The 26,130-nt window shown below is 40.8% G+C and overlaps 1 protein-coding gene across 5 annotated transcripts in view; it reads left to right on the forward strand.

The window, feature by feature from the left end:
- glyr1.S (glyoxylate reductase 1 homolog S homeolog) overlaps positions 1–25,880 on the forward strand; it is a 35,552-nt gene extending 9,672 nt beyond the window's left edge. For 2 of the 5 annotated variants that reach the window (XM_018239344.2, XM_041578043.1), the window contains exons 2-17: positions 1,686–1,722; positions 1,810–1,889; positions 2,961–3,123; positions 3,330–3,488; positions 7,446–7,532; positions 12,755–12,826; positions 13,767–13,817; positions 13,913–13,986; positions 16,320–16,419; positions 18,274–18,327; positions 18,436–18,546; positions 19,827–19,928; positions 20,706–20,868; positions 20,954–21,133; positions 23,248–23,372; positions 25,037–25,880. In XM_018239344.2, coding sequence (XP_018094833.1) covers positions 3,013–3,123; positions 3,330–3,488; positions 7,446–7,532; positions 12,755–12,826; positions 13,767–13,817; positions 13,913–13,986; positions 16,320–16,419; positions 18,274–18,327; positions 18,436–18,546; positions 19,827–19,928; positions 20,706–20,868; positions 20,954–21,133; positions 23,248–23,372; positions 25,037–25,111 — 1,464 coding nt within the window. In that variant the 5' untranslated portion in view covers positions 1,686–1,722; positions 1,810–1,889; positions 2,961–3,012 and the 3' untranslated portion in view covers positions 25,112–25,880. The remainder of the gene's footprint in view (positions 1–1,685; positions 1,723–1,809; positions 1,890–2,960; positions 3,124–3,329; positions 3,489–7,445; positions 7,533–12,754; positions 12,827–13,766; positions 13,818–13,912; positions 13,987–16,319; positions 16,420–18,273; positions 18,328–18,435; positions 18,547–19,826; positions 19,929–20,705; positions 20,869–20,953; positions 21,134–23,247; positions 23,373–25,036) is intronic. The other 3 variants (XM_018239340.2, XM_018239343.2, XM_018239342.2) reach the window with 3 other exon arrangements.
- The last annotated feature ends 250 nt before the right edge of the window (positions 25,881–26,130 follow it).

The raw sequence follows: 26,130 nt of genomic DNA on the forward strand, positions 1-26,130 counted from the left end.
AGTTGCAGATAGGGATCTTGCAGAAGCATGCATAGTAGAAGCAGATTTAGGGCATAGATTTTAACTGTGCATACTACCGCAAGATCCGCGACAAAAGAGGATCCGAAGATGGTGCCTTTGAACTCCGCAGGTCAGCAGAAGGGAGACTTCTAAAAATAATAAATAGGGTGGGGTTGGCAGTGAAGTGAGCAATGGAGGGGGTGGAGCAGGTCAAGGGTTTAGTTCTCCTTTAAGTCAAGGATCTATAACACACAAGTGCACGCTCTAATGCATCTTCTAGGCAAAAGGAGCCTCCCTATAAGATATATCTGACACCCAACTGCTGCATGAAGAGAGAATGAAGAGAAACAGATGCTGAGAGAGGAATAGTGAACATAAACTTGATTATTTCAGAAACAATGCAGAATTTTTAATTGATTGTATTTAGAAAGTTTCTTATTTCAGCATGATGAAGTTTATATAAATTTTTCTTTTCCGCGACGGTTCCCCTTTAAATATAGGCGACAAGGTCACATCTGGCATGTTTTTGTCTCTTTTGCTGCATTTCCAAGGTGGTTAACTGCATCCTCGCAGCCATGGTAACGCAGAGAATGAATGTTGGAACAGACTGTCGCAGCTCGGCCATGATTATATTTAGACATTCCTGGGGGGGGGTATTCGAATGATCCGCTCCCCTGAAAACACGCTAGGCCTTATTTACCAGCACTGGGGAAATTTCCACTAGTTCCAGCCGATCAGAAATATAATTTTCTCTTTATTCTGCTGGCAGATTAATCATCTGCTAATTACAGGTTGGTTGTTATAAGTTGCTGCTCTATTGCATTGGGTAGGGACATAAAAAGTGGTTAATTTGGGATAAACAGCTTTGGGGCAGAACTACACATTAACACCTGTTTGGTACCTGTAAGCTTATACTTAAAGGAGAACTAAACCCTAAAAATGAATGTGGCTAAAAATGCGATATTTTATATACTGAACTTATTGCACGGGGCTAACATGCTCTGTGGGCTCGCCAGTAATTATCCAGCAGAAAATGAGCTTCCCCTGTAATATGTGTACTGTATATTGTGAGTGGGTCCCTAAGCTCAGTAAGTGACAGCAGCACAGAGCATGTGCAGTGAATCAGCAGAAAAGAAGATGGGGAGCTACTGGGGCATCTTTGGAGACACAGATCTTTACTGCTAAAGGGCTGTGGTTGCCTTGGGCTGATACAGAAGCACAAAACAACATTTCTAGCTACTTCTTTAGTTCTCCTTTAAAGGCCAGTGTATTATGGTAGAAGAGGATTTGAGTTTATATGCAATAAATAAAACATTGCGACACTTACTCTGGAAATGTATTTGGTTTATTGGGTCCAGCAGAGAAATGATGGTGGCTAGAATAAATGTATATGATGGTGTGGATGAGAATTTAAAAGGCAGTTTGTGCTCAATGAAACAACGGTGTCTGGCAGTACATTCATTTTAATTTTCAGCATAATATTTTAACTGCCACACATATCTACCTCCAGGATTTTATAGTGCAGATATGTCCAACCTGCAGCCATCATACTGCTCAATAATAATCCCCAATATGCTGCAGTCAGCGGAAGTGAGTTGTAGTTTATCAGCAGCTAAAGAATTGCAGGTTGGGCATTCTTGCTGTAGCCCCTGGTTTTAGCATTTACTTTTTCTTCATCATTTCAGGGGGAAACTTGGTCGCTACCCTCCATGGCCTGGGAAGGTAAGTCGCAATGGATCGTGCAATATTAGCAACTCAACCACCATTGATCCCTTTAATGACATACGTTTCTCTTCTTATTTCTTGTAGATTGTTAACCCTCCTAAAGATTTAAAGAAGCCGATTGGGAAAAAGAGTTTCTTTGTTAAATTCTTTGGCACGGAAGATCAGTAAGTTATTACATTAAGAATACTACATAGAGGCCGTTAGCTTGAGGCACCAGTGATAAAAACAAGGCCTTTATAATATCGAAATGGTGCGATCCCAACAACCAGAAAGGAGATTTACTGATTAGGAGACTGTTGCTGCTAATTTCTTTTCGGTATCTTCTGTAAAGGCCCTGTAATATTTGGTTTCACATTTAAAGGTTGAGGAAACCTAAAATTACAGGCACCAAGTTGTTAGGCACTCCCCCAGTGATTTTAGTTTCTTGATTCTTAAAGGAAGAGTTCAGTGTAAAAGTAAAAACTGGGTAAATAGGCTGTGCAAAATAAAAATATAGTAAGTGAGCCAAAAATGTAATGTATAAAGGCTGGAGTGACTGGATGTGTAACATAATAGCCAGAACACTACTTCCTGCTTTACAGCTCTCTAACTCTGAGTTAGTCAGTGACTATAAGGGGGGCCACATGGGACATATCTGTTCAGTGAGTTTGTAATTGATCCTCCGCATTCAGCTCAGATTCAAAAGCAACAGTTATAACCCATGTGCCCCCCCCCCTCAAGTCACCAATTGGTTACTGCCTGGTAGGAGTAGGAGAAACAACAGCCTGCCAGAAAGCAGTTCCATCCTAAAGTGCTGGCTCTTTCTGAAAGCACATGACCAGGCAAAATGACCTGAGATGCACCTACACACCAATATTACTAAAATAATACACTTGCTGGTTTAGGAATGAAAATGTATATTGTATAGTGAATTATTTGCAGTGTAATTTAGAAATAAAAACTACATCATAAAAATCATGACAGAATCCCTTTAAAGGGTTGGTTGTATATGGTATATTTATATACCCTGTGTTAACCCCCTCATTGCTGTACACTTAAGATTTGTTTTACCCCTGCATTGCTGACTGTTTTTGGTTACACACAAATGCATGTTTATAGGCTCCATACACAGCTCATTATTAGCGGCAGCATTATTACATTTACTCTCCCACTTAGCAATGTATGTACTGCCTGGATAAAAGAACCTCTGGGTGCACTCCGGGAACCAACTTGTCGTCTGTTTATTTTCCTCCCAGTGCCTGGATCAAAGTGGAGCAGCTGAAGCCATACCATGCCCACAAGGAGGAGATGATCAAGGCTAACAAGGGCAAGAGGTTCCAGCAGGCAGTGGATGCGGTGGAGGAGTTTCTGAAGAAGGCCAAAGCAAAAGAACTTGCAAAAGAACTTGCAAAAGAACATGTGAGTGGCATGTGCCAGTCGCTTCAGGATATAAACTCTGAAAGGGCTTTACGATGAGAGAAGGAATTTTACATTTAGAACAGTATGGGGTTAACTGTTAGTCACACAGTTCACGTGGTCATTTTTTGTTTCTTTCAAATTAAAATTGATAAACCGGATTGTTTTCTCTGATCACTTTTGCTTCAGCACATCTTTTGTACCCGCAGAACTCCAGTGATGAGAAAGGCAAAAAATCAGAGGGAAAAGCCAAGAAACAGACTGGTGAAAAGAGGAGGAAATCCTCAGACACTTCTTCCCACTCCCCTCAGAAAAGGTCCCGTGACCAGAGCCCACGCAAACGAGGAAGACCACCCAAGGACGATAAGGTGCGTCTATACCAGGCTTATTTAATGCTAATTTTCCCTACAGAACTGGATTGTGCTTTTAGCAAAATTCAGCTTTGTGAATTTTTCCATATCCCAGCAGGCAATACTTTACTTTGAGGGTGGGCTGACCTGATCTGCTAGGGCTTTGTTTATATTTGTCATCAGCCTATGGGGATTTTTGTTACCAGGGGTCTGCAGGGAAGCAGAGGTGCAGCAGTATGTGTTTCACACAAGAGCTTTATTAAAGGGATAGGGACACATTAAACGTTTATCAGGAACATGTTCTGTGGCTGTACTGTATGGCAGTAAGAGTTCATTTACTAGGTTATTGTTATATGTTGTACATGTAATACCATGTGTATTTGCAACTCGTTATCCTGGTCTGGACATCCCTTTAGACTACCACTACGGCTGTCAAGGGACAATTTAAACTTCATAAGTGTTACAGCAGGGAAAATTAGTATTGAACATGCCACCATTTTTTTCCGTAAATATATTTCTAATGGGGATATTGACAGGAAATTTACACCAGATGTCGGGAACAACCCAAGTAATCCACACCTACAAAGATGTCAAAACAAATAAGTCCATAAATTATGTGTAGTAAAGTGGAATGAAACGTGGAATAAGTATTGAACACATGGAGAAAAGGAGGTGCAAAAAGGCATGGAAAGCTACGAAATCTGCTGAAATCTGTCAGTATTTAGAAAGAAATCAGTGCAAATTAATATCAGCTGGTTCAGACCTAATTGATGGCCTATAAAAAGGTCTCTCGTTACCAAGATATCACACAAGAAGCGTCTCATGATGGGTGAAAGCAAAGAGCTCTCTCAAGACCTTATAGCCCCATTAGGGCTCTTACACACGGGCGGTTTTTCCTGCGCTCCCCTGTGTTGCGTTTTTATCCGTTCAGACGCAGGAGTAGACGCACTCAATTATTGTGAAGGGGGCTGTACTCGCACAGACGCATGTAAGCGCCAAACGCAGGTGGGAAGCAGCATGTTGCATTTCACCTGCGTTTGGCGCTTACATTTGTCTGTGTGAGTACAGCCCCCTTCACAATAATGGAGTGCGTCTACTTCTGCGCTCCCCTGTAGCTGAACAGAAGAAAGTGCAACGCAGGGGAGTGCAGGAAAAACCACGTGTGTGAGAGCCCTTAGAAATGTATTTACTGAGAAAAACATTGACTTGTTCAATACTTATTTCACCACTGTATATGATTGTGTGAGAGCTGGCTATGTTAATTTGGTTAAAGGGGTTGTTCACCTTCAATGTACAAATCTTATGAAACCACTAACAATGCTCTCAATGTGTTAGCAAAACCATTTTCCACAACAAAAAGTAAAAATGCCATTGTAAAAGCTAATTTTTATACCTATTAACTCAGCCCTTCTCCTGTCTCTCTGACCAGTTTTCTGAAGTGATGGGAGTGGCCTATTTTGAACCTGACACACCAAGAACTTCCTATATGATGACATCATCATGCCCAGGCTTTGCCCTTACTTGTTTCCTATTGGATGTTGATACTGCCCTCCTCCTAGTAATTTATTGGGTGCTTGTGAACTGTAACCAGTCACATAATTTGAATGGTCATTGGTTGATTACTCAATTGTAATGGCAGAGGTTAACAGACGCAGCATATAAACAAACCTGCCTTGCAACAAACAATCACACAGTCATGCAGACAAATACTGCAGAAAAGAAAGGAGCAACATTGTTTGGCAACCTTTGGCATTAAGCATAATGTCAGTTATTTACAAAATTGCAACAAAACCAGCACTGACTTGCTTAGAAACGTATGTAACTTACACATCTAGCAGGGACAGTAGGGCTGCCACCTCACCCTTTTAAAACCAAACACATATGAAATCCACAGGCTGCATGGCTAATTATCAACTCATTTAGATGCTGCAGACTGAACTGATTTCTGTGCAGCCATGTAACATGCATCTAAATGAATTGCTAATTAGCCATGCAGGCTGTGGATTTCATATGTGTTTGGTTTTAAAAGGGTGAGGTGGCAGCCCTAAGTGACAGGCAGAGCAGTGATGAGGGCAGGTACGTTTTTTGAACATTTTGTGCGCTCTCCCGGGGGGGGGGGGGTAATTTACCTAGGAAAACGATACCTTTTTTAAGTGTTCCACTTCTGGAACAAGATTTAGAGCTCTAAATACCAAAAAATGAAAAAGTTATATTTTTCATGATATAGGGATCTATACCAGAAAAATATTTTACCTTTTTTATGAGGTAAATACACAAAATAATACATGGACCCCCCCAAAAAAAAAATAATATATTTCTGGAAAGTACAAGTGTCATCTCCCATAGTAGCCATTATAATCCAATAATTCAAATTTTTAAAAATGATTTCCTTTTTCTGTGTAATAATAAAACAGTCGGTTGTACTTGATCCCAACTAAGATATAATTAATCCTTACTGGAAGCAAAACCAGCCTATTGGGTTTATTTAATGTTTACATGATTTTCTAGTAGACTTTAGGGATGAAGATCCAAATTATGGAAAGATCCGTTATCCAGAAAACTCCAGGTCCCAAGCACCTTGATCCCCCCATCTGCACAGTTGAAGTCTCTGCAGTACACAGCCCACACTCCCCCTCCCTCTCACAAACTTGTAACAGTTTCTCTTCAGTACCTGAATGCTGCTCAAATTCCCCAGCACAGCCCAGCACAGGAAGCAGTGGCAGATTGACAGCAGACATAGCCAATAGGAGTTAAGTTAGCTGCCAGTACAATGTGTGATGTCATATAAGGAAGAGGAAGTGAACACTGTAGTGTTTTTGGGGGTCAGTGACCCCCTCCCAGCACAGGGTCTGTGTGGAACTGAAGGATTAGTACAGGGACACTTCTGAGGTGAATATCTCTTGAACTGTACTTTTTCTGTTAACTATTTCTATGGAAAAGTTTGTTCTATTCATGTGAACTGTTAGATTTGTCAATTTGTTACAAAGGTGAACAACCCTTTAAGTCTTAGGGTAGCCTGAAGGTCTGCTGAGATTTATAGTCCAACATTATCCTATTCCTGATGGCCTTGAGTTGCCTTTACCTGTACTTTATATTTAGAGAGAGGGGCAGAGCAAGAAATGGAGAGGAGCTGTGGCCTCTGTTAACTGCATTTAGCTTTCTAGCTCTAGTTTCCTGATTAAGAGTAGCCACCAAGAGCTGTGCAAATCCATTTGAAGTCCTGTGTAAATGGATCTGCCCTGTGTAAATAAGTTTCATTCCTAATCTGCTGTGGCAGTCTTTATTTACCCCAACATGCCTTCGAGCTCCCATTTGAGTTGAGTCAGCGCTTAGTAGCACAGCCACAGTTGAAGCAGTAATACCAAATAGGTTATTCATTTAAAATAAAAGTCCTGGGGTGGTTCACCTTTAGGATAATGTTTAGTATGTTATAGAATGAACCAATCGAAGCAACTTTTCAATTGGTCTTCATTATTTATTTTTAGAGTGTTTTTTTTCTTCTTCTGAATCTTTGCAGTTTTCAAAAGGGGGGTCACTGACCCCCATCTAAATACAAATGTTCTGCAAAGCTACAAATTTATTGTAATTTCTACCTTTTTATTACTCATCTTTCTATTCAGGCCTCTCCTATTCATATTCCAGTCTCTTATTCAAATCAGTGCATGGTTACTAGGGAAATTTGGACTATAGCAACCAGACTACTATACATTGCAAACCGGAGGACTAACGAATATAAAGCGAAATAACTAAAAACCACAAATAATAAAAATTCTCTCTGAATATCACTCTCTACATCATACTAACCGTTACTCAAAGGTGAACAACCCCGTTAATCTAAAGCAGAATTGCCAAAAACAGATAAACAAGAAACCATTGTAGATAACATGTTTGAGTCCTTAGGAAATAACCCTGGCACGATCGTATGCATATATATAGGAATAATAGTTGCTAAAGTATTCTGTGTTCTATACTTAGGACTCTCTCAGTCCCCAGCCAAGCTCGCTAAAGAAGCTTGCAATGAAAACAGTATCCCGGTTCAGCTGGCCCCCACCTTCCAGTGAGGTAAGCAAAGGCATTGCACCCATTGATCACATGAGCATAGCAACTGCCTCCAGAGTAGAAGAGAGGTTCGCTGGATAGGCAAAGGAGCTTAGGGCTTTGATGGCAGTTCAAGGTCATTTTTATGTGAGTCCCTGGGAAGCATCAGATTTAGCATGCATTCATTTTATAAATCCATGCTCATTTACCCCATAGAGTAGGCAAATGCAAGTGGATCAAGTTGTTTGCGTGCTGCTATTTCATAAACACATCTGCAAGATGGAAGTGTCCTTGTCAAGTGCTAAAGCTTTCTGCTACGGAAGTTGAGTTGTGGTGTGTGTGTTTGGAAGGTTGCACACAATGGTGCTCTGAGGTTGGTGGTAACTGTCTGTTAGCACTCATGCCAGTGTTATGGTATTATCCGAGCACTTGCACGAGGTTGGAGCTAACGTGTATTAGAGGGAAGAATCTCAGTTTCACGCCGGTGTTATGGTATTATCCGAGCACTTGCACGAGGTTGGAGCTAACGTGTATTAGAGGGAAGAATCTCAGTTTCATGCCAGTGTGATGGTATTATCCGAGCACTTGCACGAGGTTGGAGCTAACGTGTATTAGAGGGAAGAATCTCCGTTTCATGCCAGTGTGATGGTATTATCCGAGCACTTGCACGAGGTTGGAGCTAACGTGTATTAGAGGGAAGAATCTCCGTTTCATGCCAGTGTGATGGTATTATCCGAGCACTTGCACGAGGTTGGAGCTAACGTGTATTAGAGGGAAGAATCTCAGTTTCATGCCAGTGTGATGGTATTATCCGAGCACTTGCACGAGGTTGGAGCTAACGTGTATTAGAGGGAAGAATCTCAGTTTCATGCCAGTGTGATGGTATTATCTGAGCACTTGCCCGAGGCTGGAGCTAACGTGTGTTAGAGAGAAGCATCTCTGTTTCTCTTTGTTCGTTTGCAGCGTACCAAGGATGATCCTCATTTCCACCACTTTCTGCTCAGCCAGACAGAGAAGGTATGCTTGTAATGCACGTAAGCAGAGATGTGAGACCCCTGGAATATGAGCATCAAGTGCATAGTCAATCAGAATGCCATTTAAAGTCATTGTTAGAAGGGGAATTTGTCCTCATGCATGCTTTACTCTATCCTGATGTGCAGACTGGTGCTTCAGTATTGATCATCTTCTATACAAGTGCTGAGTCCTCCTAGTTTTTTTTTTTTTTTATTTAAGTTAAAACTGGTTTCAGTAGAATACAGGTTTGCTATCATGCGGCCTTTGTATACTGATCAAGCCACCCCTTTAAAAGTGGAGAAAACTAAAACCAGTATTGTTATGGGAACATATGAGTAACATTGTACCTGTCCCTATTCTCAGTATAGCAAACAACCAAAAGCAATACAGCCAATGTCGTCATTTCTAAAAGTTGTTACAACAGATGGTATTATTTATTTTTTATTTTTTTTACTGCCCTATCTGCCAACATGTTACATTAAGCACTATTAATTCTCATGGGTCATGTGTCAGACCCTGGAAATTTAGCAAATTGCCCTTTTCTGGTTTTTAACCTAGAGAGGAATGTTTACTGATCATATTGGCTCAGGCCTAAGAGATGCCTGGTTACATTTAGTTCATTGTTGTTCTGTTGGGTGTATTTCTTTTCAATATGAGATGGTCTGCTTACCATAATGCAATAGTTTGGGGTCTAGCATTTGGCTGAGGTCCCCTTAAAGGAGAACTAAACCTCAAAAAGAATAGGGCTAAAAATGGCATATTTTATATAGTGAACTTATTGCACGAGGCTAAAGTTTGAGCTTGTCAATAGCAGCAATGATCCAGGACTTCAAACTTGTCACAGGGGGTCACCATCTTGGAAAGTGTCTGTGACACTCACATGCTCAGTGGGCTCTGATTGGCTGTTGATAAGCTAAGCTTAGGGCTCGTCACTAATTATCCAGCAGAAAATGAGCTTCCCTGGCTGTAATATAAGCTGATGCTACAGGTTTGCGGATTATTAAATTCTGATGCTAATTGCACTGGTTTCTGTGCTGCCATGTAGTAATTATCTGTATTAATTACTAATCAGCCTTATATTGTGACATTTCTATTCTATGTGTACTGTATATTGTGAGTGGGTCCCTAAGCTCAGTAAGTGACAGCAGCACAGAGCATGTGCAGTGAATCAGCAGAAAAGAAGATGGGGAGCTACTGGGGCATCTTTGGAGACACAGATCTTTACTGCTAAAGGGCTGTGGTTGCCTTGAGCTGGTACAGAAGCACAAAACATAATGTACAACATTTCTAGTCTACTTCTTTAGTTAAGCTTTAGTTCTCCTTTAAACTCATAAAACGGTCACAAAGATAAAGAGAACATTGCTGTATAAGTCATACTTTCAGTTATATTTAGGACAGCCCAAAACTCCCTCTAATTGAGATCCATTATAGGCATCCTGGTGTATGTATGAGAGCAAACCGGTGTTCTGACCAACCTTATCTCTAACTGACTTTCAGACCCAAAACCAAAGGCTCTGAGCCCAATAAACTAGTAGCCAGCCCCACATTATGGGAACCTCTTCAATAGTGATGTGTGGGCCGACCCGGGACTCGTGGGTCAGTCACGTTTGGGCCGACCTCGCACCCTATTTGCACTGCCGACTTCTGGGTTTATAGCTGCACGCCTGCTCGCTCCGCCCATTTTGTGACGTCAATGGTGGGGCGCCGCAGGTCTATAAAAGGAACCCTGAAATCGAGTGTGAGCTGGTTTTACCCGACCCTCACAACCCTATTACAGACGTGGGATCTGTTGTGTGGAATGCTTTATTTAGTGCCAGTGAAATTATATTGCTGTAGCTGAAATAGGAGTTCTCTCCAAGCCATGTAGCTTCTCTGGCTGGTATGGTTTGGACTGTTAAGTGTAAATAGGGTGAAAAGTTTCAGAAGAAACAAACCCCCATATATAATAAAAGGCACTAAGATTGCCTAGGAGCAGTAACACATAGCAACCAATAGGGTACTTGCTTTTAAACAGGTGACCAGTAAATGCTTCCTGCTGATTGGTTGCTATGGGTTACTGCTCCTGGGCAAACTCTGGCCTTTTATTACATAACCACCAAAGTGTAAACAATTTGTTTGTGTGTGTCGCTGGTTTTAGAAGCTTCTCTTGCCCGGCGAGCTAAATTGTGACTTTGGACACATGCAGACTGAAGCGACCTTATGATACTGCAGGCTTTGTGTGTGTGTCCGTCCCCGTCCGTTTCCATCTGAGTATAAAATAAACTCATATCATATGAATCCTCTAAATAGCTCTTGGACAGAAAGTTAAAGGAACATTCAGTGTAAAAAAATAACTGGGTAATTAGATAAAAATAAATGTTTTTTCTAATATAGTAAGTTAGGCAAAAATGTAATGTATAAAGGCTGGAGTGACTGGATGTGTAACATAATAGCCAGAACACTACTGCCTGCTTTTCAGCTCTCTAACTCTGAGTTAGTCAGTGACTATAAGGGGGGCCACATGGGACATAACTGTTCAGTGAGTTTGTAATTGATCCTCAGCATTCAGATCAAATTCAAAAGCAACAGTTATGACCCATGTGCCCCCCCTCTCAAGTCACTGATTGGTTACTGCCTGGTAACCGATCAGTGGAAAGAGCTGAAAAGCAGGAAGTAGTGTTCTGGCTATTATGTTACACATCCAGTCACTCCAGCCTTTATACATTACATTTTTGGCTAACTAACTATATTAGAAACATTTTTTATTTTGCAAAGCCTATCTGTTTACCCAGTTTTTATTTTTACACTGAATAATTCCTTTAAATTCTGATACAAAATCTTCTGCTCTGATTAAATGTTACCTTCTCTCTGGACACCAACTTGTGGTTCTCTGACTTGTCAACTCTGATAAAACAAGTGCAGTGCTTGCCAATATCTTTTTGTTTCAGGTTGTGACCAGGTTCTTCCCATGCAATTAAAGCAAATAAACATATTTAAACTAGGCTCAAAAGCCTGGGAAATGTTTTCCTTGTAGAGCACAGCCGATGAGCCGTGGAGATGAAAATGGCTCAACGTGGTGATGTGTATGAAATCTGTGCAGATCTCCACTGAACCTTCTGTATCAGCCGAGTGGTCTCTTAATATAGGTTGTTTATTTCTCCTTTGTTTGAGTAGTACCTGTGTGTCTGGAGCACTTTGTTTCTAGCTGCCATGAAATTATAACCTTTTAATTTTTTGGTATTTAAAAAGCACAAAAATCTTCTACTCTAGTAACTTGTAAATTTTGTCTATCTAAATGGTGTTAAGATGTTTATGATACAATACCCTGGATTAGGAAATTAGAAGTGATTGCTAGGATAAATGATCTGTGATCTCAAGTCTTATTATAGTCACAGGACCCCTCAGTGACTTCTAATATCCTTATCATTTACAGTAGGGGGTACATTATCCCTTATAATACATGAGTGATACTCAGAGTTCCCTGTATAACTCAGCCTGCAGCCTTGTGCCTTTATATGGGCACAGAACAACCCCTCAGTGACTTCTAATATCCTTATTTACAGTAGGGGGTACATTATCCCTTATAATACATGAGTGATACTCAGAGTTCCCTGTATAACTCAGCCTGCAGCCTTGTGCCTTTATATGGGCACAGAACAACCCCTCAGTGACTTCTAATATCCTTATCATTTACAGTAGGGGGTAGATTATTCCTTATAATACATGAGTGATACTCAGAGTTCCCTGTATAACTCAGCCTGCAGCCTTGTGTCTTTATATGGTCACAGAACAACCCCTCAGTGACTTCTAATATCCTTATCATTTACAGTAGGGGGTACATTATCCCTTATAATACATGAGTGATACTCAGAGCTCCCTGTATAACTCGGCCTGCAGCCTTGTGCCTTTATATGGTCAAGGAATTCCTTGATGACCACAAATAACACTTTTTGCGTGCAAATTATGGCTTAGAATTTGTCTGCAGTTTCATGTCATTCTAATAATGTTATATGGTAGGGCCATACTTCTCTTGTGCACCTGCGTGCCTGCTTCTCATCTATGTTAATGGAATGTAGTGTATCTGGCAGTGGCACACATTCTTTTGTTATAAAGCATATCTGTTCTTGTGTTTGGAACATACACCCTGTATTTGTTTCTCTTGGTAGGAAGATGGTGGCAAATGACCAATTTTGTTTGCTTTAAGAATTGCTAGAGCTAATTATTTTTTTCACCAATTTCTTTTTGCTTTACAGGATAACCTCGGAAGTGACAGCTGGCTGATTCATGGTCACAGAACACTTGGCACTGAGATGATCCTAAAAAAGGTAGGACCCCTCCCAAAGAAAAACAAGGATAGTTACGCTCTTCCATATCCTACCCCAGTTGGGGAAAATGTAACCCCTTTTTGCCATGAGTTCAGATTAAAGGAGAAGGAAAGCTACCAAGGCAGTGTATTGCCAATAGATTAGCCACAATAGTGTAAACTAGACCACCATTTTTTTTCTTTAGAGTGCTTTTCCATACCTGAGTAAACAGCTCTAGACACTGTCTGTTTAGGATAGCAGCTGCCGTATTAGCTTGGTGTGACGTCACTTCTGCCTGAGTCTCTCTCTGCTCACTCATAGCTCTGGGCTCAGGTTACAGCAGGGAGGGGAGGAGGGAGGGGGGGAGGAGCAAACTGAGCATGCTCTAGCCCTAGCCCTAGCCCTGGAGGTTTAAGCTGAAAACAGGAAGTCTGATACAGAAGCCCATGAGTACACAATAGAAGGACAGAGGACTCAGAGCAACATTACTTTGAGGGTTTACTGGTGTATTTATATAGACCTTTTTGATAAAGCTTACTTAATTTTAATCTCTCTTTCTCCTTTTAAAGGGGAACTATTATGAAAATGTAATATTTACTGAAATAAAAAAACTTCCTAAATACAATCAATTAAAAATGCTGTATCGTTTCTGAAAAAAATCAAGTTTATCTTCACTATACCTCTCAACATCTGTACGTTATCAGATTCCCAACAGTTCCTTGTTATTACATTTTAGTTTATCTGCATATATCTATAGAAATGATTGGGAATTGTGTTAATAACAGGTACAGACTGCACAGGCTTGATAACCCACGCCAACCGATTAGCACTTAGTAGGCAAAATTGTTCTCTCGTTATCCTTTGCTTGACCAAGAGCAAATTCTGCTTTATCAGTTTGGTTTAGATTCATGTATTTGATCAATATAATAACATCCTTTTAATTTTGTTATCTCTCTGCCAGCCTAGTGTAACATACCAAGCAATAACCAAGCGGCTAAAAATCTCTGAAGAGGTAAGAGCATCTGTCCCTTAGCCTCTCTTTCTGTATGGAGGTGGGATTGTGCTGCTCTGTCCACTTATACAGTATGTCTTGCCCTTTTATTTTAGGATAGTGGCTCAACGTCGATTCAAGCAGCAGACAGCACGGCCATTAATGGCAACATCGTACCTACCGACAAAAAGTAAGCCTGTCTCCTTATTCAAATGCACCAAATTCCAGAGCAGCGTTGCTTATTTATCATCACTGGCAAAGTTGCCCTTGAGCAGTAACACTTATCTGCTAATCATTGATAAGTATTTCCTAACCAGCTTCAGGTAGAACAATGAAAGCAAAGATGTCATTGGTTGCCATGAGTTACTGCCCAGGTTCAGTTTTGCCTAGTGTTGCTAAATGCCCCTCCCTGGCACACTTATTAAGCGGTGGACTGGGTGGAGTCAAGGGGGTCACTTGCTGTAGGAAAGATTGATATCTGGGTCTATAGAGGTGTAGTGACATGTTACAGTTAAAGGAGAAGGAAAGCTACGGAGGCATTTTATTGCCAAAAGATTAGCTGCAATAGTGCAAGCTAGAATGCAATATTTATTCTGTAGAATGCTTTACCATACCTGAGTAAAAAGCTCTAGAAGCTCTCTGTTTGTTTCGGATAGCAGCTGTAGTATTAGCTTGGTGTGACATCACTTTCTGCATGAGTCTCTCCCTGCTCACTTACAGCTCTGGGCTCAGATTACAGCAGAGAAGGGGGGGGGAGAGGAGAAAACTGAGCATGCTCACGCCCAGGGCAAGGAGGTTTAAGATGAAAACAGTTAGTCTGATACAGAAGCCCATGAGTACACAATAGAAGGAAAGAAATCTGGTGTTTCTTTTGACAGAGGACTCAGAGCAGCATTACTTTGAGGGTTTACTGGTGTGTTTATATAGACCTTTCTGATAAAGCTTACTTAGTTTTAAGCTTTCCTTCTTTAGGCTAAGGCCACACTAGGCGATAGCGCGGCGATTTGACTCGCGGCGACTTTTCGCCGCAATCGCTGGGGAAACTTTTGAGCTGGCGTCTATGGGGAATCGCGTAAAATCGCCAGCGTAAAAAGATCGCCGCGTGTGTTTTTACGCTGGCGATTCCCCATAGACGCCAGCGCAAAAGTTTCCACAGCGATTGCGGCTTAAAAGTCGCGGCGAAAAGTCGCCGCGAGTCAAATCGCCGCGCTATCGCCTAGTGTGGCCTTAGCCTTAAAACCTAGAACGTCACTACCACATCACTACCACTTTAAAGGAACAGTGACATCAAAACATTTAATTGTATCAAAGAAATTACAGTTACTATTATGACAATTGAATATAAGCTTCATCATGCTGAAATAAGAAACTTTCTAAATACAAACAAATAAATATTCTGTATCGTTTCTGAAATAATCACGTTTAAATTCACTATTCCTCTCTCAGCATCTGTTTCTCTTCATTCTGTCTTCATGCAGCAGTTGGGTGTCAGATATTCATTGACAGTTAGATCCAATATATCTTATAGGGGGGCTCCTTTTGCCTAGAAGATGTATTAGAGCTCATTCTATTAAACTCACCAGACATCATGTCTCTCTACATGCAGGATTTGTGCAAAAGGCAGTTATTTTGTTTGTATTGGAATCAGTTATTTGAGTGAGGTCTAAAACATCTGCTAGGAAAGGAAGCCCCCCTATGAGATATATTGGATCATTTATCCGACACCCAACTGCTGCATGAAGACAGAATGAAGAGAAACAGATGCTGAGAGAGGGATAGTGAAGATAAACTTGATTATTTCGAAACAATGCAGAATATTTAATTGATTGTATTTAGAAAGTTTCTTATTTCAATATGATGAAAAAGTATATATTAGATTTTCATTTCCGCAATAGCGCCCCTTAATTTCTTTGATACACTTTAATTTTTTGGTGTTTCTGTTCCTTTAAAAGAGTGGGGAGCCAATTGTGAAATAGCCATGCAGACAATGCTGACGAGGGGTAGCATCACTTTAACCATATAATACTGGCCTTGAGTCTGAAGCATGCACTCCCAGCCAGTGCAACGAAAGGGAGAAAAGTTTCACTTTCACCAGTTGTAATTACTGACACTGGAACATTAAATATAGCTGTTTAAAGCCGTGCCTGTGCATCCCTTTTTTATTTTTTTATTTTTTTTTTTTAAACTATTTGCCCTGTTTCTCCAGACTCTTGAAACTCTTATAGGCACAATGCCTTCTATGTTTTGGGGTTAACAGACCTGTTAAAAAAAAAAAAAATGCAAGGAAGGTCAATGAATCAGTGCAGAGAATACACTATGACAGACAGTTACTGCTTTCTCTGCAATTATTTTAAATTATTTTTAATGAATGCGTGGGGGAAGGTTATTTTAAATTTCATTTTCTTTCATTTTACAAAAAAAAGCTTTCCCCTGCACAGTGCTCACAAGTAATGCATGCTATTATCAGGGAGCTCTTGTTTAGTCGGGTGTATTCTAACCTGTTCTCTTCATTTCTCCAATTAGAATTGGCTTTCTCGGCTTAGGGTTAATGGGCAGTGGCATTGTCTCAAACCTGCTCAAGATGGGACACTCGGTGACCGTGTGGAACAGGACTGCAGAGAAGGTTTGTACACTATTAAAGGAGCAGTACATAATGACTTAATTCTTGTGATGGTTCCTGCTTCTTCCCCAGAGCTGATAGATATCAATGTCATTTTTCCAAACCTGACTTTGGAAGTGACCCTTTAAGATCTATAGATATTAAAATCTTGCTTTCGGTTGTCTGAAGGAAGACTATAACTAAAGATATTCAGCCATTGACTTTTTAATTAGGGTTGTTCAATAGCTGCCTCTGGTTTCTGGGGGTGTCTGCTAGACATTTAAATTGGCATTTAGGAATAATGCCTATTTGTCCTTCTAGATTAGGGGTGCCCAGACTTTGTTACCTAGGATCTACTCTCGACACCTGGCCCTCATCAGGAGATCTACCTTGATAGGATGGAATGGTGGGGGGAGATCTGCAGAGTAGCCCTCTGTGCTCAGCCCAACAGCCCCGCTCTTCCTCCCTCTGTTCCTTAATGCTGTTCTTCCACTCTCTCTCCCTTTGTGCTGCTCTTCTCCCTCCCTCCTGCTTGTCTCTTCTCCCTCCGTGCTCTTCTCCTCCAACGTGCTGCTTGTCTCCTCCCGTGCCATCCCTCCTCTTCGGCCCGCCAGCCGTGCCTCACTCACTCCTGACACCGGGCCGTGCCTCTCTCTTCTCCCTTTCTCCTGCTCGTCTCTTCTCTGTCCCTCCATTTGTGCTGCTCTTCTCCTCCTCTTCCCCCTCCCTCCATGCTGCTTGTCTCCTCCCCCAGGCCCGGATCCCTTTGTGCTGCTCTTCTCCCCGCCATCCCTCATCTTCAGCCCTGCCCATCCACTGTGCCTCACTCCTGACGCCGGGCCCCAGATCACGGTCTACAGGAACATTGCCTGGATCTACTTGTAGACCGCGATCAACGTCCTGGGCACCCCTGTCCTAGATACTTTGGGAAAGTCTTTCCGAAGGGTCAGGTAGTTTGAGTTTTTTTTTTTTTTTTTTTGCAGAACACAAATTTTCAGGTGTATGTGTATAGATAGAAGTTCCCATGTAACTGATCGGTCCACCTATTTTGGCTGATGTGCAAATTCAGGGGAACTATTACGAACTTGAAAATTTAATACAAGATTCATATCACTGAGAACTGAAGAAACTTTCTAAATGTAATTGATTTAAAATGATGTGCAGTTTCTGAAATCAAGTTTCTCTTCACTATCCCCTTCACGGCAGCCTATCTCTTTTCATTGTCTCTTCATGGTTTAGTTAGATTTTGAGCATGAGGGTCAGGTCTTCTACATCCATTGGGGGTGGGGGGGTCTCTTTACCAAGAAGATGTATTAGAGTTTACTCTTTCAAATAAATATATATATATACATCCTTGATAAAGGCCCCAATGCGGGCCGAAACGTTGGACGCACGGTGATATGTGAATAAAAGCACGATATATATATATTATAATATAATAAAGCTCTGACACTTCTGCTAGGAAAGAAACCCCCTAAAAGCCTGACACTGACTTCTACATAGACAGATTGTTGAGAGGGAAGTACTGAAGATTAACTTGAATAACAAAAAATGGGACATTTGCCAAATGAATATACTTAAAAAGATTTTTATTTCCATGATAGGATGCTTCTAGTACATTTTCATTTTTGTGTTAGTTACCCTTTAACTGTTAGGACTTCCCAAGGACAGCCTTTAGAAACCTTTGCCTTGGGACATGCACCACACATTTTACATGTGATCTCATTGGAATTGCTGCAGCATCCTTGTCTAAATTACATGGCCAAGTATTTTTTTTTTTTAGTTGGTCTTTTTTATTTTTTATTTTTTTTAAACTATTTTTATTTAAATAAAAAAAAAGCTGCAGAAATATCAGTTTACGTTATTTCTTTGAAATAGAAAACTACTGGAGGATTTCACAGTGAATTGTGGGATGAGGATGAAAGCACAAAGGTAAAGACAATTTGTCTTAAGTTGGACTTTACCTTTACTGATGTGCATGGTGTTAGAGCTCCCACTAAAAGCCGCTACTAAATCCTTTTTTTTTTCTCTCTCTTGCAGTGCGAATTATTCATCCAGGAGGGAGCTCATATGGGAAGAACCCCTGCTGAAGTGGTCTCTTCCTGTGACATCACATTTGCCTGCGTGGCAGATCCTAAGGCTGCAAAAGATGTAAGTCCTTCAGCCTCTTGGTTCATTTATGCCAACTGCCATTTTAAAAATACATTGGCCTGATCTGATTGCTGCCCTGGGGATCATAAATTGGGGCCTACAGAGGGCCGTAGAGTAAGGACGGCATCAACTTTCTCAATGCCAGTTCTCATCCTTGATTCATATGTGCCCAATTTTCAGTCCGATATCGGTCAAGGAGGTCGCCAGAGAGGCAGATTTTATTGGCCAGTGTATAGTCCGCTTAACCTCAAAGGAAGAGTTCAGTGTAAAACTAAAAACCGGGTAAATAAATAGTATGTGCAAAATAAATAATGTATCAAATATAGTTAGTTAGGCAAAAATGTAATGTATAAAGGCTGGAGTGACTGGATGTGTAACATAATAGTCAGAACACTACTTCCTGCTTTTCAGCTCTCTAACTCTGAGTTAGTCAGTGACTGTAAGGGGGGCCACATGGGACATAACTGTTCAGTGAGTTTGTAATTGATCCTCAGCATTCAGCTCAGATTCAAAAGCAACAGTTATGACCCATGTGACTTCCCCTCAAGTCTCTGCCTGGTAACCAATCGGTGGAAACCAAGAGAGCTGAAAAGCAGGAAGTAGTGTTCTGGCTATTATGTTACACATCCAGTCACTCCAGCCTTTATACATTACATTTTTGCCTAACTGTATTGAAAACATTTTTTATCTTGCACAGCACCGCATCTATTTACCCAGTTTTTATGCTGAACTATACCTTTAAAGCTGGAATATTACATAACTAGCAAGCTAACCCTAAAACATTAGAGCATTATCTGCGTGTGTTGTAAAGATAAACAAGGTTAAAAAGGTGTGACAAGAAATAATAGATTGGCTCCTGATAAATCGATTCTGGTGTGTGTGAATATGATCAGAACCTTAGATTGTAAACTCTTGTGGGGCAGGGACTGGTGGGAATGATGCATAAGCACTGTAGAATATATAAATGAAGAAGAATAATGCTATTTGTATAAAGTTAATGCAAGTCTAAAGTGCCAGAATTCATGTAGCCTAATAATATAAACATACGTTATCATACTAATCATTAAATATTAGGGATGCACCAAATCCACTATTTGGGATTCGGCTGAATCCTTTCAGCCGAATACCTAACCATATCCTAATTTGCATTTTACTTCCTTTTTTTGTGACGAAAAGTTACTTGATTTCCCTCCCCACATGGATAAAATATTCTATTTATATAACCTTTTAATATTTATAGTTACAGGTTTCTCCTTTATTCTCTTTTTTTCTTTACTTAGCTGGTGTTGGGGCCTAGTGGGGTGCTGCAGGGAATCCGTCCAGGGAAATGCTACGTGGACATGTCTACTGTGGATCCAGAAACGGTTGCTGAACTTGCTCAGGTAAGCCGTCAAATGGGACCATCTTTATACTGACATTTTTCTCCAGTATTTCTTTGTCCTGTATTTGTAAGAAATCAGATATTTTACCCGCCTTTATAAATATGCCCTTGATGTTGCAGCAAGTGGCCCCTTTTAGGTTATACGGTTTTAGTGTTCGAAAAGGCATTTGTGAAAACACTAGTATTTGCTGTGCCCTTCATTTAGCCATCACAAAACAATGGTAGTGCCTGGAATGCTGGATGCTGCCGACCGACTTCTTCTGTTTAAAGGGATACTGTCATGGGAAAATTTTTTTTTTCAAAACACATCAGTTAATGGTGCTGCTCAAGCTGAATTCTGCACTGAAATCCGTTTCTTAAACGAGCAAACGGGTGGTTTTTTTATATTTAATTTTGAAATCTGACATGTAGCTAGACATATTGTCAGTTTCTTAGCTGCCCCCAGTCATGTGACTTGTGCTCTGATGAACTTCAGGCACTCTTTACTGCTGTACTGCACGTTGAAGTGATATCACCCTTGCCAGAAAGCTGTTCCATCCTAAAGTGCTGGCTCTTTCTGAAAGCACATGACCAGGCAAAATGACCTGAGATGCACCTACACACCAATATTACAACTAAATACACTTGCTGGTTCAGGAATGAAATTGTATATGGTAGAGTGAATTATTTGCAGTGTAAACAGTGTTATTTAGAAATAAAAACGACACCATAAAAATCATGACAGAATCCCTTTAATGTCCATTCTAGCTGCTTAATTGTTATTCGAATCCTTCTCCAGGTGATTGTCTCTCGAGGTGGGCGCTTCCTGGAGGCCCCCGTGTCTGGTAACCAGCAGCTGTCCAACGATGGAAGGTTGGTGATCCTTGCAGCTGGAGATCAAGGGGTCTATGAAGATTGCATGAGCTGTTTCCTAGCCATGGGCAAAACCTCCTTCTTTCTTGGTATGTCTGCTGCAGGCAATTGTCATCTCGCTCCTCAGTATTGCACTCGGGGGAACTAATGATATTTCTCCCATCTCTTCTGTAGGGGAAGTGGGGAATGCTGCCAGGATGATGCTGATCCTTAACATGGTGCAGGGCAGTTTTATGGCTACGATAGCAGAAGGAATGACTCTGGCTCAAGTCACAGGACAGTCCCAACAGACCCTGCTCGACATCCTGAATCAGGGCCAGCTTGCCAACATTTTCCTGGACCAAAAGTGCCAAAGTAAGAAACAATACGACTGCCTGTTAATCGTACTGACTGTCATTATAACTTTTACCTTACAGCTGTCTGGTTTTTTTTAAAGGAAAACTTTTTATTTGTTTTTATTCAAAATTATACAAGGAATCCGAAAGAAAAGGAAAAAAAAACAAAAAAACAATCATATATAGAGTTCAGGTATGCAGTAGATACAGTGTGTTAAATTGTACATACGGTTTTGGTCATTGAATTGAGTCTAGGAAGCAAATTGTGAGTTTGGTTTGAGTCTAGGTATAGAGGTCTACTAATTCCTATGTAGGTCTCAAAGGGCATTGGCAGTCCTGACTTCAGCAAGTGTAACTTGACTGATGCTCCCAGTCCAGTTCCCACCAGGGGCTCCAGATTTTATCGAAATTTTTATAACTACCTCTGGCCTCACAAGTAATAGCGGGGGGGATAGTGGAGTTAACTAGGCGGATTCAGTCGTTTCTGGTAGGTGGATTAGGGCCCATCCAGTGTAGTATCACATTTTTTTAAGAGTAGAATAGTAGTTGTCTAGGATTCCTAGTAAACAGAAAGAGGGAGACTTGATACGTGGGGATCCCAGCTCTGTGGCCAAAGTTTTGGATTATTTGTGTCCAGTAGGAGGCTATGGTCGGGCATTCCCATAGAATGTGGTAGAAGTTGGCATGTTGGATGTTACATCGTGGCCAACAGTCGTGGGGGATTTTCTCCCATGTGTTTAAGCTTGACTGGGGTTACATATAGTTGATAAAAGAGTCTGCCGTGTATATCAGGAAGGCTGCAAACAACCCCAAATCCCAGGATGTCTTCCATAGGCTAAAACAGCAATTCGACAGGTTTTAGGTGGCGAATAGTCAATTTTGAGTTCTTAAAGGGCCAGTGTATGATAAGTCTCAATAATCGAATTCAAATTTAAAAAAACTCGAATTGAATTTTAACAATTCCCTAGTCGAATTTGAAAGTTTTGGCCATGAAAAAAATCTGCCCCTTAGTGTTGTATATTCTTATTGCACCTTTTCTTGCAGTTTCTGCCTTGTCTTTAGAAGCTATTTAGAATTCCTATCCCAGAATTCCCTTGTATACCTGCAGCCAAATCTGTATATGTTGTAGTCTTGTGCAATAATACTTCAAATGACAAGGCATGGGAGCATTGCCGAATTGGCATGGGGTTAGATCTGAGCAGGTTTGGCATTTCTTGTAATTGCAGAAAGCAGGAATAAAAAAAACATCCAGAGGAGGACCTGAAAATATAAATCGCTGCCAGAAGTCGAGCGTATAGTGTGGGGTCTTGTAAAGCAGCAGCATTAGGCTGGAAGAGTGGGGGATTGATTATATAGTAGGACAACAGGGGTAAATGATCTGATCTGTTACTGTAACCAGTGTTTCTTCAGTTCTTGTTGAAGTACAACTCCCAGCCCCATCAGCGGGCAAAGGTTGTAAAGCTGTTTGCTTAAAGGGAAACTATCTATCTACCGAGAAAATGTAATATAAGCATCATCACACTGAAATAAGAAACTTTCTAAATACAATCAATTAAATATTCTGTATTGTTTTTGAAATAATCAAGTTTATCTTCACTATCCCTCTCTCAGCATCTGTTTCTCTTCATTCTGTCTTCATGCAGCAGTTGGGTGTCAGATAATCATTGACAGTTAGATCCAATATATCTTATAGGGGGGCTCCTTTCCTAGCAGATGTATTAGAGCTCACTCAAATAACTGATTCCAGTACAAACAAAATAACTGCCTTTTGCACAAATCCTGCATGTAGAGAGACATCATGTCCCTATAAGATATATTGGATATAACTGTCAATGAATATCGGACACCCAACTGCTGCATGAAGAGAAACCGATACTGAGAGAGGGATAGTGATTATAATCATTGTATATAATATATGTAGAAAGTTTCATATTTCCGCATGCTGAAGCTTATATACATTTTGACAATAGTTCCCCTTTAATTGTAAATCTGGATAGAGGTTTGGGTCATGGGAACCCACAGTGGACATCCAGCGTTAAATGCTCGGGGTACAAAAAATCGCTTGACAAATACTTGCTTTTTCTTTCTGCTAAGTGCTGAATGGTATCTCTAACCACAGACATTTGTTTGTAGACATCCTGCAGGGGAATTTCAAGCCTGACTTTTATCTAAAGTACATCCAGAAGGATCTGAGTTTAGCCATTGCTCTTGGAGATTCTGTTAACCACCCGACTCCCATGGCTGCTGCAGCAAATGAGGTAAATGATTGACCTACTCCTCTCATTCTTTTTGAGGACAAGCTACTGCTCTCAATGCCAGACTGTGAATTTCTGCATCTTTCCCCTCAGATAGGGTTTCCTTAAAGGGATTCTGTCATGGTTTTTAAGGTGTAGTTTTTATTTCTAAATGACACTGTTTACACTGCAAATAATTCTCTCTACATTATAAAATGTCATTCCTGAACCAACAAGTGTATTTAGTTGTAATATTGGTGTGTAGGTGCATCTCAGGTCATTTTGCCTGGTCATGTGCTTTCAGAAAGAGCCAGCACTTTAGGATGGAACTGCTTTCTGACAGGCTGTTGTTTCTACTTCTCAATGTAACTGAATGTGTCGCAGTGGGACCTGAATTATTGAGTGTTGTTCTTAGATCTACCAGGCAGCTGTTATCTTGTGTTAGGGAGCTGTTATCTGGTTACCTTCCCATTGTTCTTTTGTTAGGCTGCTGGGGGGGAAAGGAGGGGGTGATATCACTCCAACTTGCTGTACAGCAGTAAAGAGTGACTGAAGTTTATCAGAGCACAAGTCACATGACTGGGGGCAGCCGGGAAACTGACAATATGTCTAGCCCCATGTCAGATTTGAAAATTAAATAAAAAAAAAAAATCTGTTTGCTCTTTTGAGAAATGGATTTCAGTGCAGTGCACTATTAATTGATGTGTTTTGAAAAAAAATTGTTTTTCCCATGACAGTATCCCTTTAATTATGTAACAAGTATGGGGCCTTATAACTTTTAATAGCAGCCCTGGCTCCACCTATTTGACATCCCCTCCACAGCTCTGCCCCTTAGTATCTAGATTGAAAGAGACTGAAAGAAAGAGGCCTTATCCTTTCTTCAATATTCTTCTATACCAGGAAGTAAGACAAGCCCTATCTTTCAGAACCCTTATCCAATTGCAACAGATTTGTAATGCAACATTTAAACGAGAACTAACCCCTAAAAATAAGGCTAAAAATGGCATATTTTATATAGTGAACTTATTGCACGAGGCTAAAGTTTGAGCTTGTCAATAGCAGCAATGATCCAGGACTTCAAACTTGTCACAGGGGGTCACCATCTTGGAAAGTGTCTGTGACACTCACATGCTCAGTGGGCTCTGATTGGCTGTTGAGAAGCTAAGCTTAGGGCTCGTCACTAATTATCCAGCAGAAAATGAGCTTCCCTGGCTGTAATATAAGCTGATGCTACAGGTTTGCTGATTATTCAATTCTGATGCTAATTGCACTGGTTTCTGTGCTGGCATGTAGTAATTATCTGTATTAATTACTAATCAGCCTTATATTGTGACATTTCTATTCCATGTGTACTGTATATTGTGAGTGGGTTCCTAAGCTCAGTAAGTGACAGCAGCACAGACATGTGCAGTGAATCAGCAGAAAAGAAGATGGGGAGCTACTGGGGCATCTTTAGAGACACAGATCTTTACTGCTAAAGGGCTGTGGTTGCCTTGGGCTGGTACAGAAGCACAAAACATCATGTACAACATTTCTAGCTACTACTTTAGTTAGGCTTTAGTTCTCCTTTAAATAATTTAATATACTTTGTTTTGTCTCTGCTGAGGGGTCAGTCTGCTGCTCACTGGAGCCATTGCCGGTTTAATTGACCTTATTAATGTTGTTTCCTCTTCTCTGTTTATTTCCAGGTCTACAAGAGAGCAAAAGCGTTGGACCAATCTGATAATGACATGTCTGCCGTGTACAGGGCCTACATACACTAAGCCCCGTTATCATCACATATGGATTCATTCTTTGCTTTTTAAAACACCTCACCAGTCAGACCCCCATCTCTTGGCTCATTCTACTGCACCGGTTTCATTTTGTGTGTGTGTGTTCTCCTACCTTGTGTTCCAATGCTCAAGTCCTTGTGAATTCTCAGCTCGTCGGCTTCTTTTCAGAGAGGACGTGGGTGCTGGGTTCCATCCAGCTTTGTATTAAATGCAACTGTTTTATAGAGAGCTTCTGTTTTCACCCGCCATCCGCAACTTTGGACCATCTGTAGAACTTCTAGTTGAAGTTGTCCCCAGCGCATGTTCATCTTGAGGCTTCTAAACTTCTTCATGATTCAAGGACATATGAACATTGGCTTGTGCACACCAGCAACCCTGGTTTTAACAAGAACGTGTGTCCTTCGGATGACTACTTTCTTACAAGATTCCTTTCTTAGTGGTACAGCACAAAATCAATTATTTTTTTTTCCCCTTATCCTCCTCCCCACCAATCACAATGCTGCCGCTGCTTCTGATCACCTGCCTAATTGTAATGTAGAGCTTTTGTCCTTTGGTGAAGCTCTGGGTTTCCTTCTTGATAGACCCAGTGGAATGACAGAATATATTCTGAGGATTATTGGGGATTCTCACCTACCTTTACTCCAGGTTTGTTAAAAAGGGTAAGTAAAGCTTTAAAATAAGTGAATGGAAAATTGATGAGGGGGCTATTCTAAGCACTATTGCAATGTACATTCATTGTTTATTTATTTTAATTTCCAACATATTAAAGGATACATGTACTGTTAATATGAATGAATTTTGTTACAACAGCGACACCTGCTGGTCAGCTTCCCACCAGTCTGACCACCAAGTAGTCAAGGAAGTTGTCAGGAGAAAGAAAGAGGCTGCTCTGATGTTCTTCTGCTTAGGAAAGATGTGAGAAAGGTTTATAATTGTTTTCCTAAGCAGAAGAACATCAGAGCAGCCTTTTTCTTTCTTCTGACAACTTCCTTGACTACTTGGTGGTCAGA

This window comes from Xenopus laevis, chromosome 9_10S, assembly GCF_017654675.1.
Source record: "Xenopus laevis strain J_2021 chromosome 9_10S, Xenopus_laevis_v10.1, whole genome shotgun sequence".
NCBI lineage: Eukaryota > Metazoa > Chordata > Amphibia > Anura > Pipidae > Xenopus > Xenopus laevis.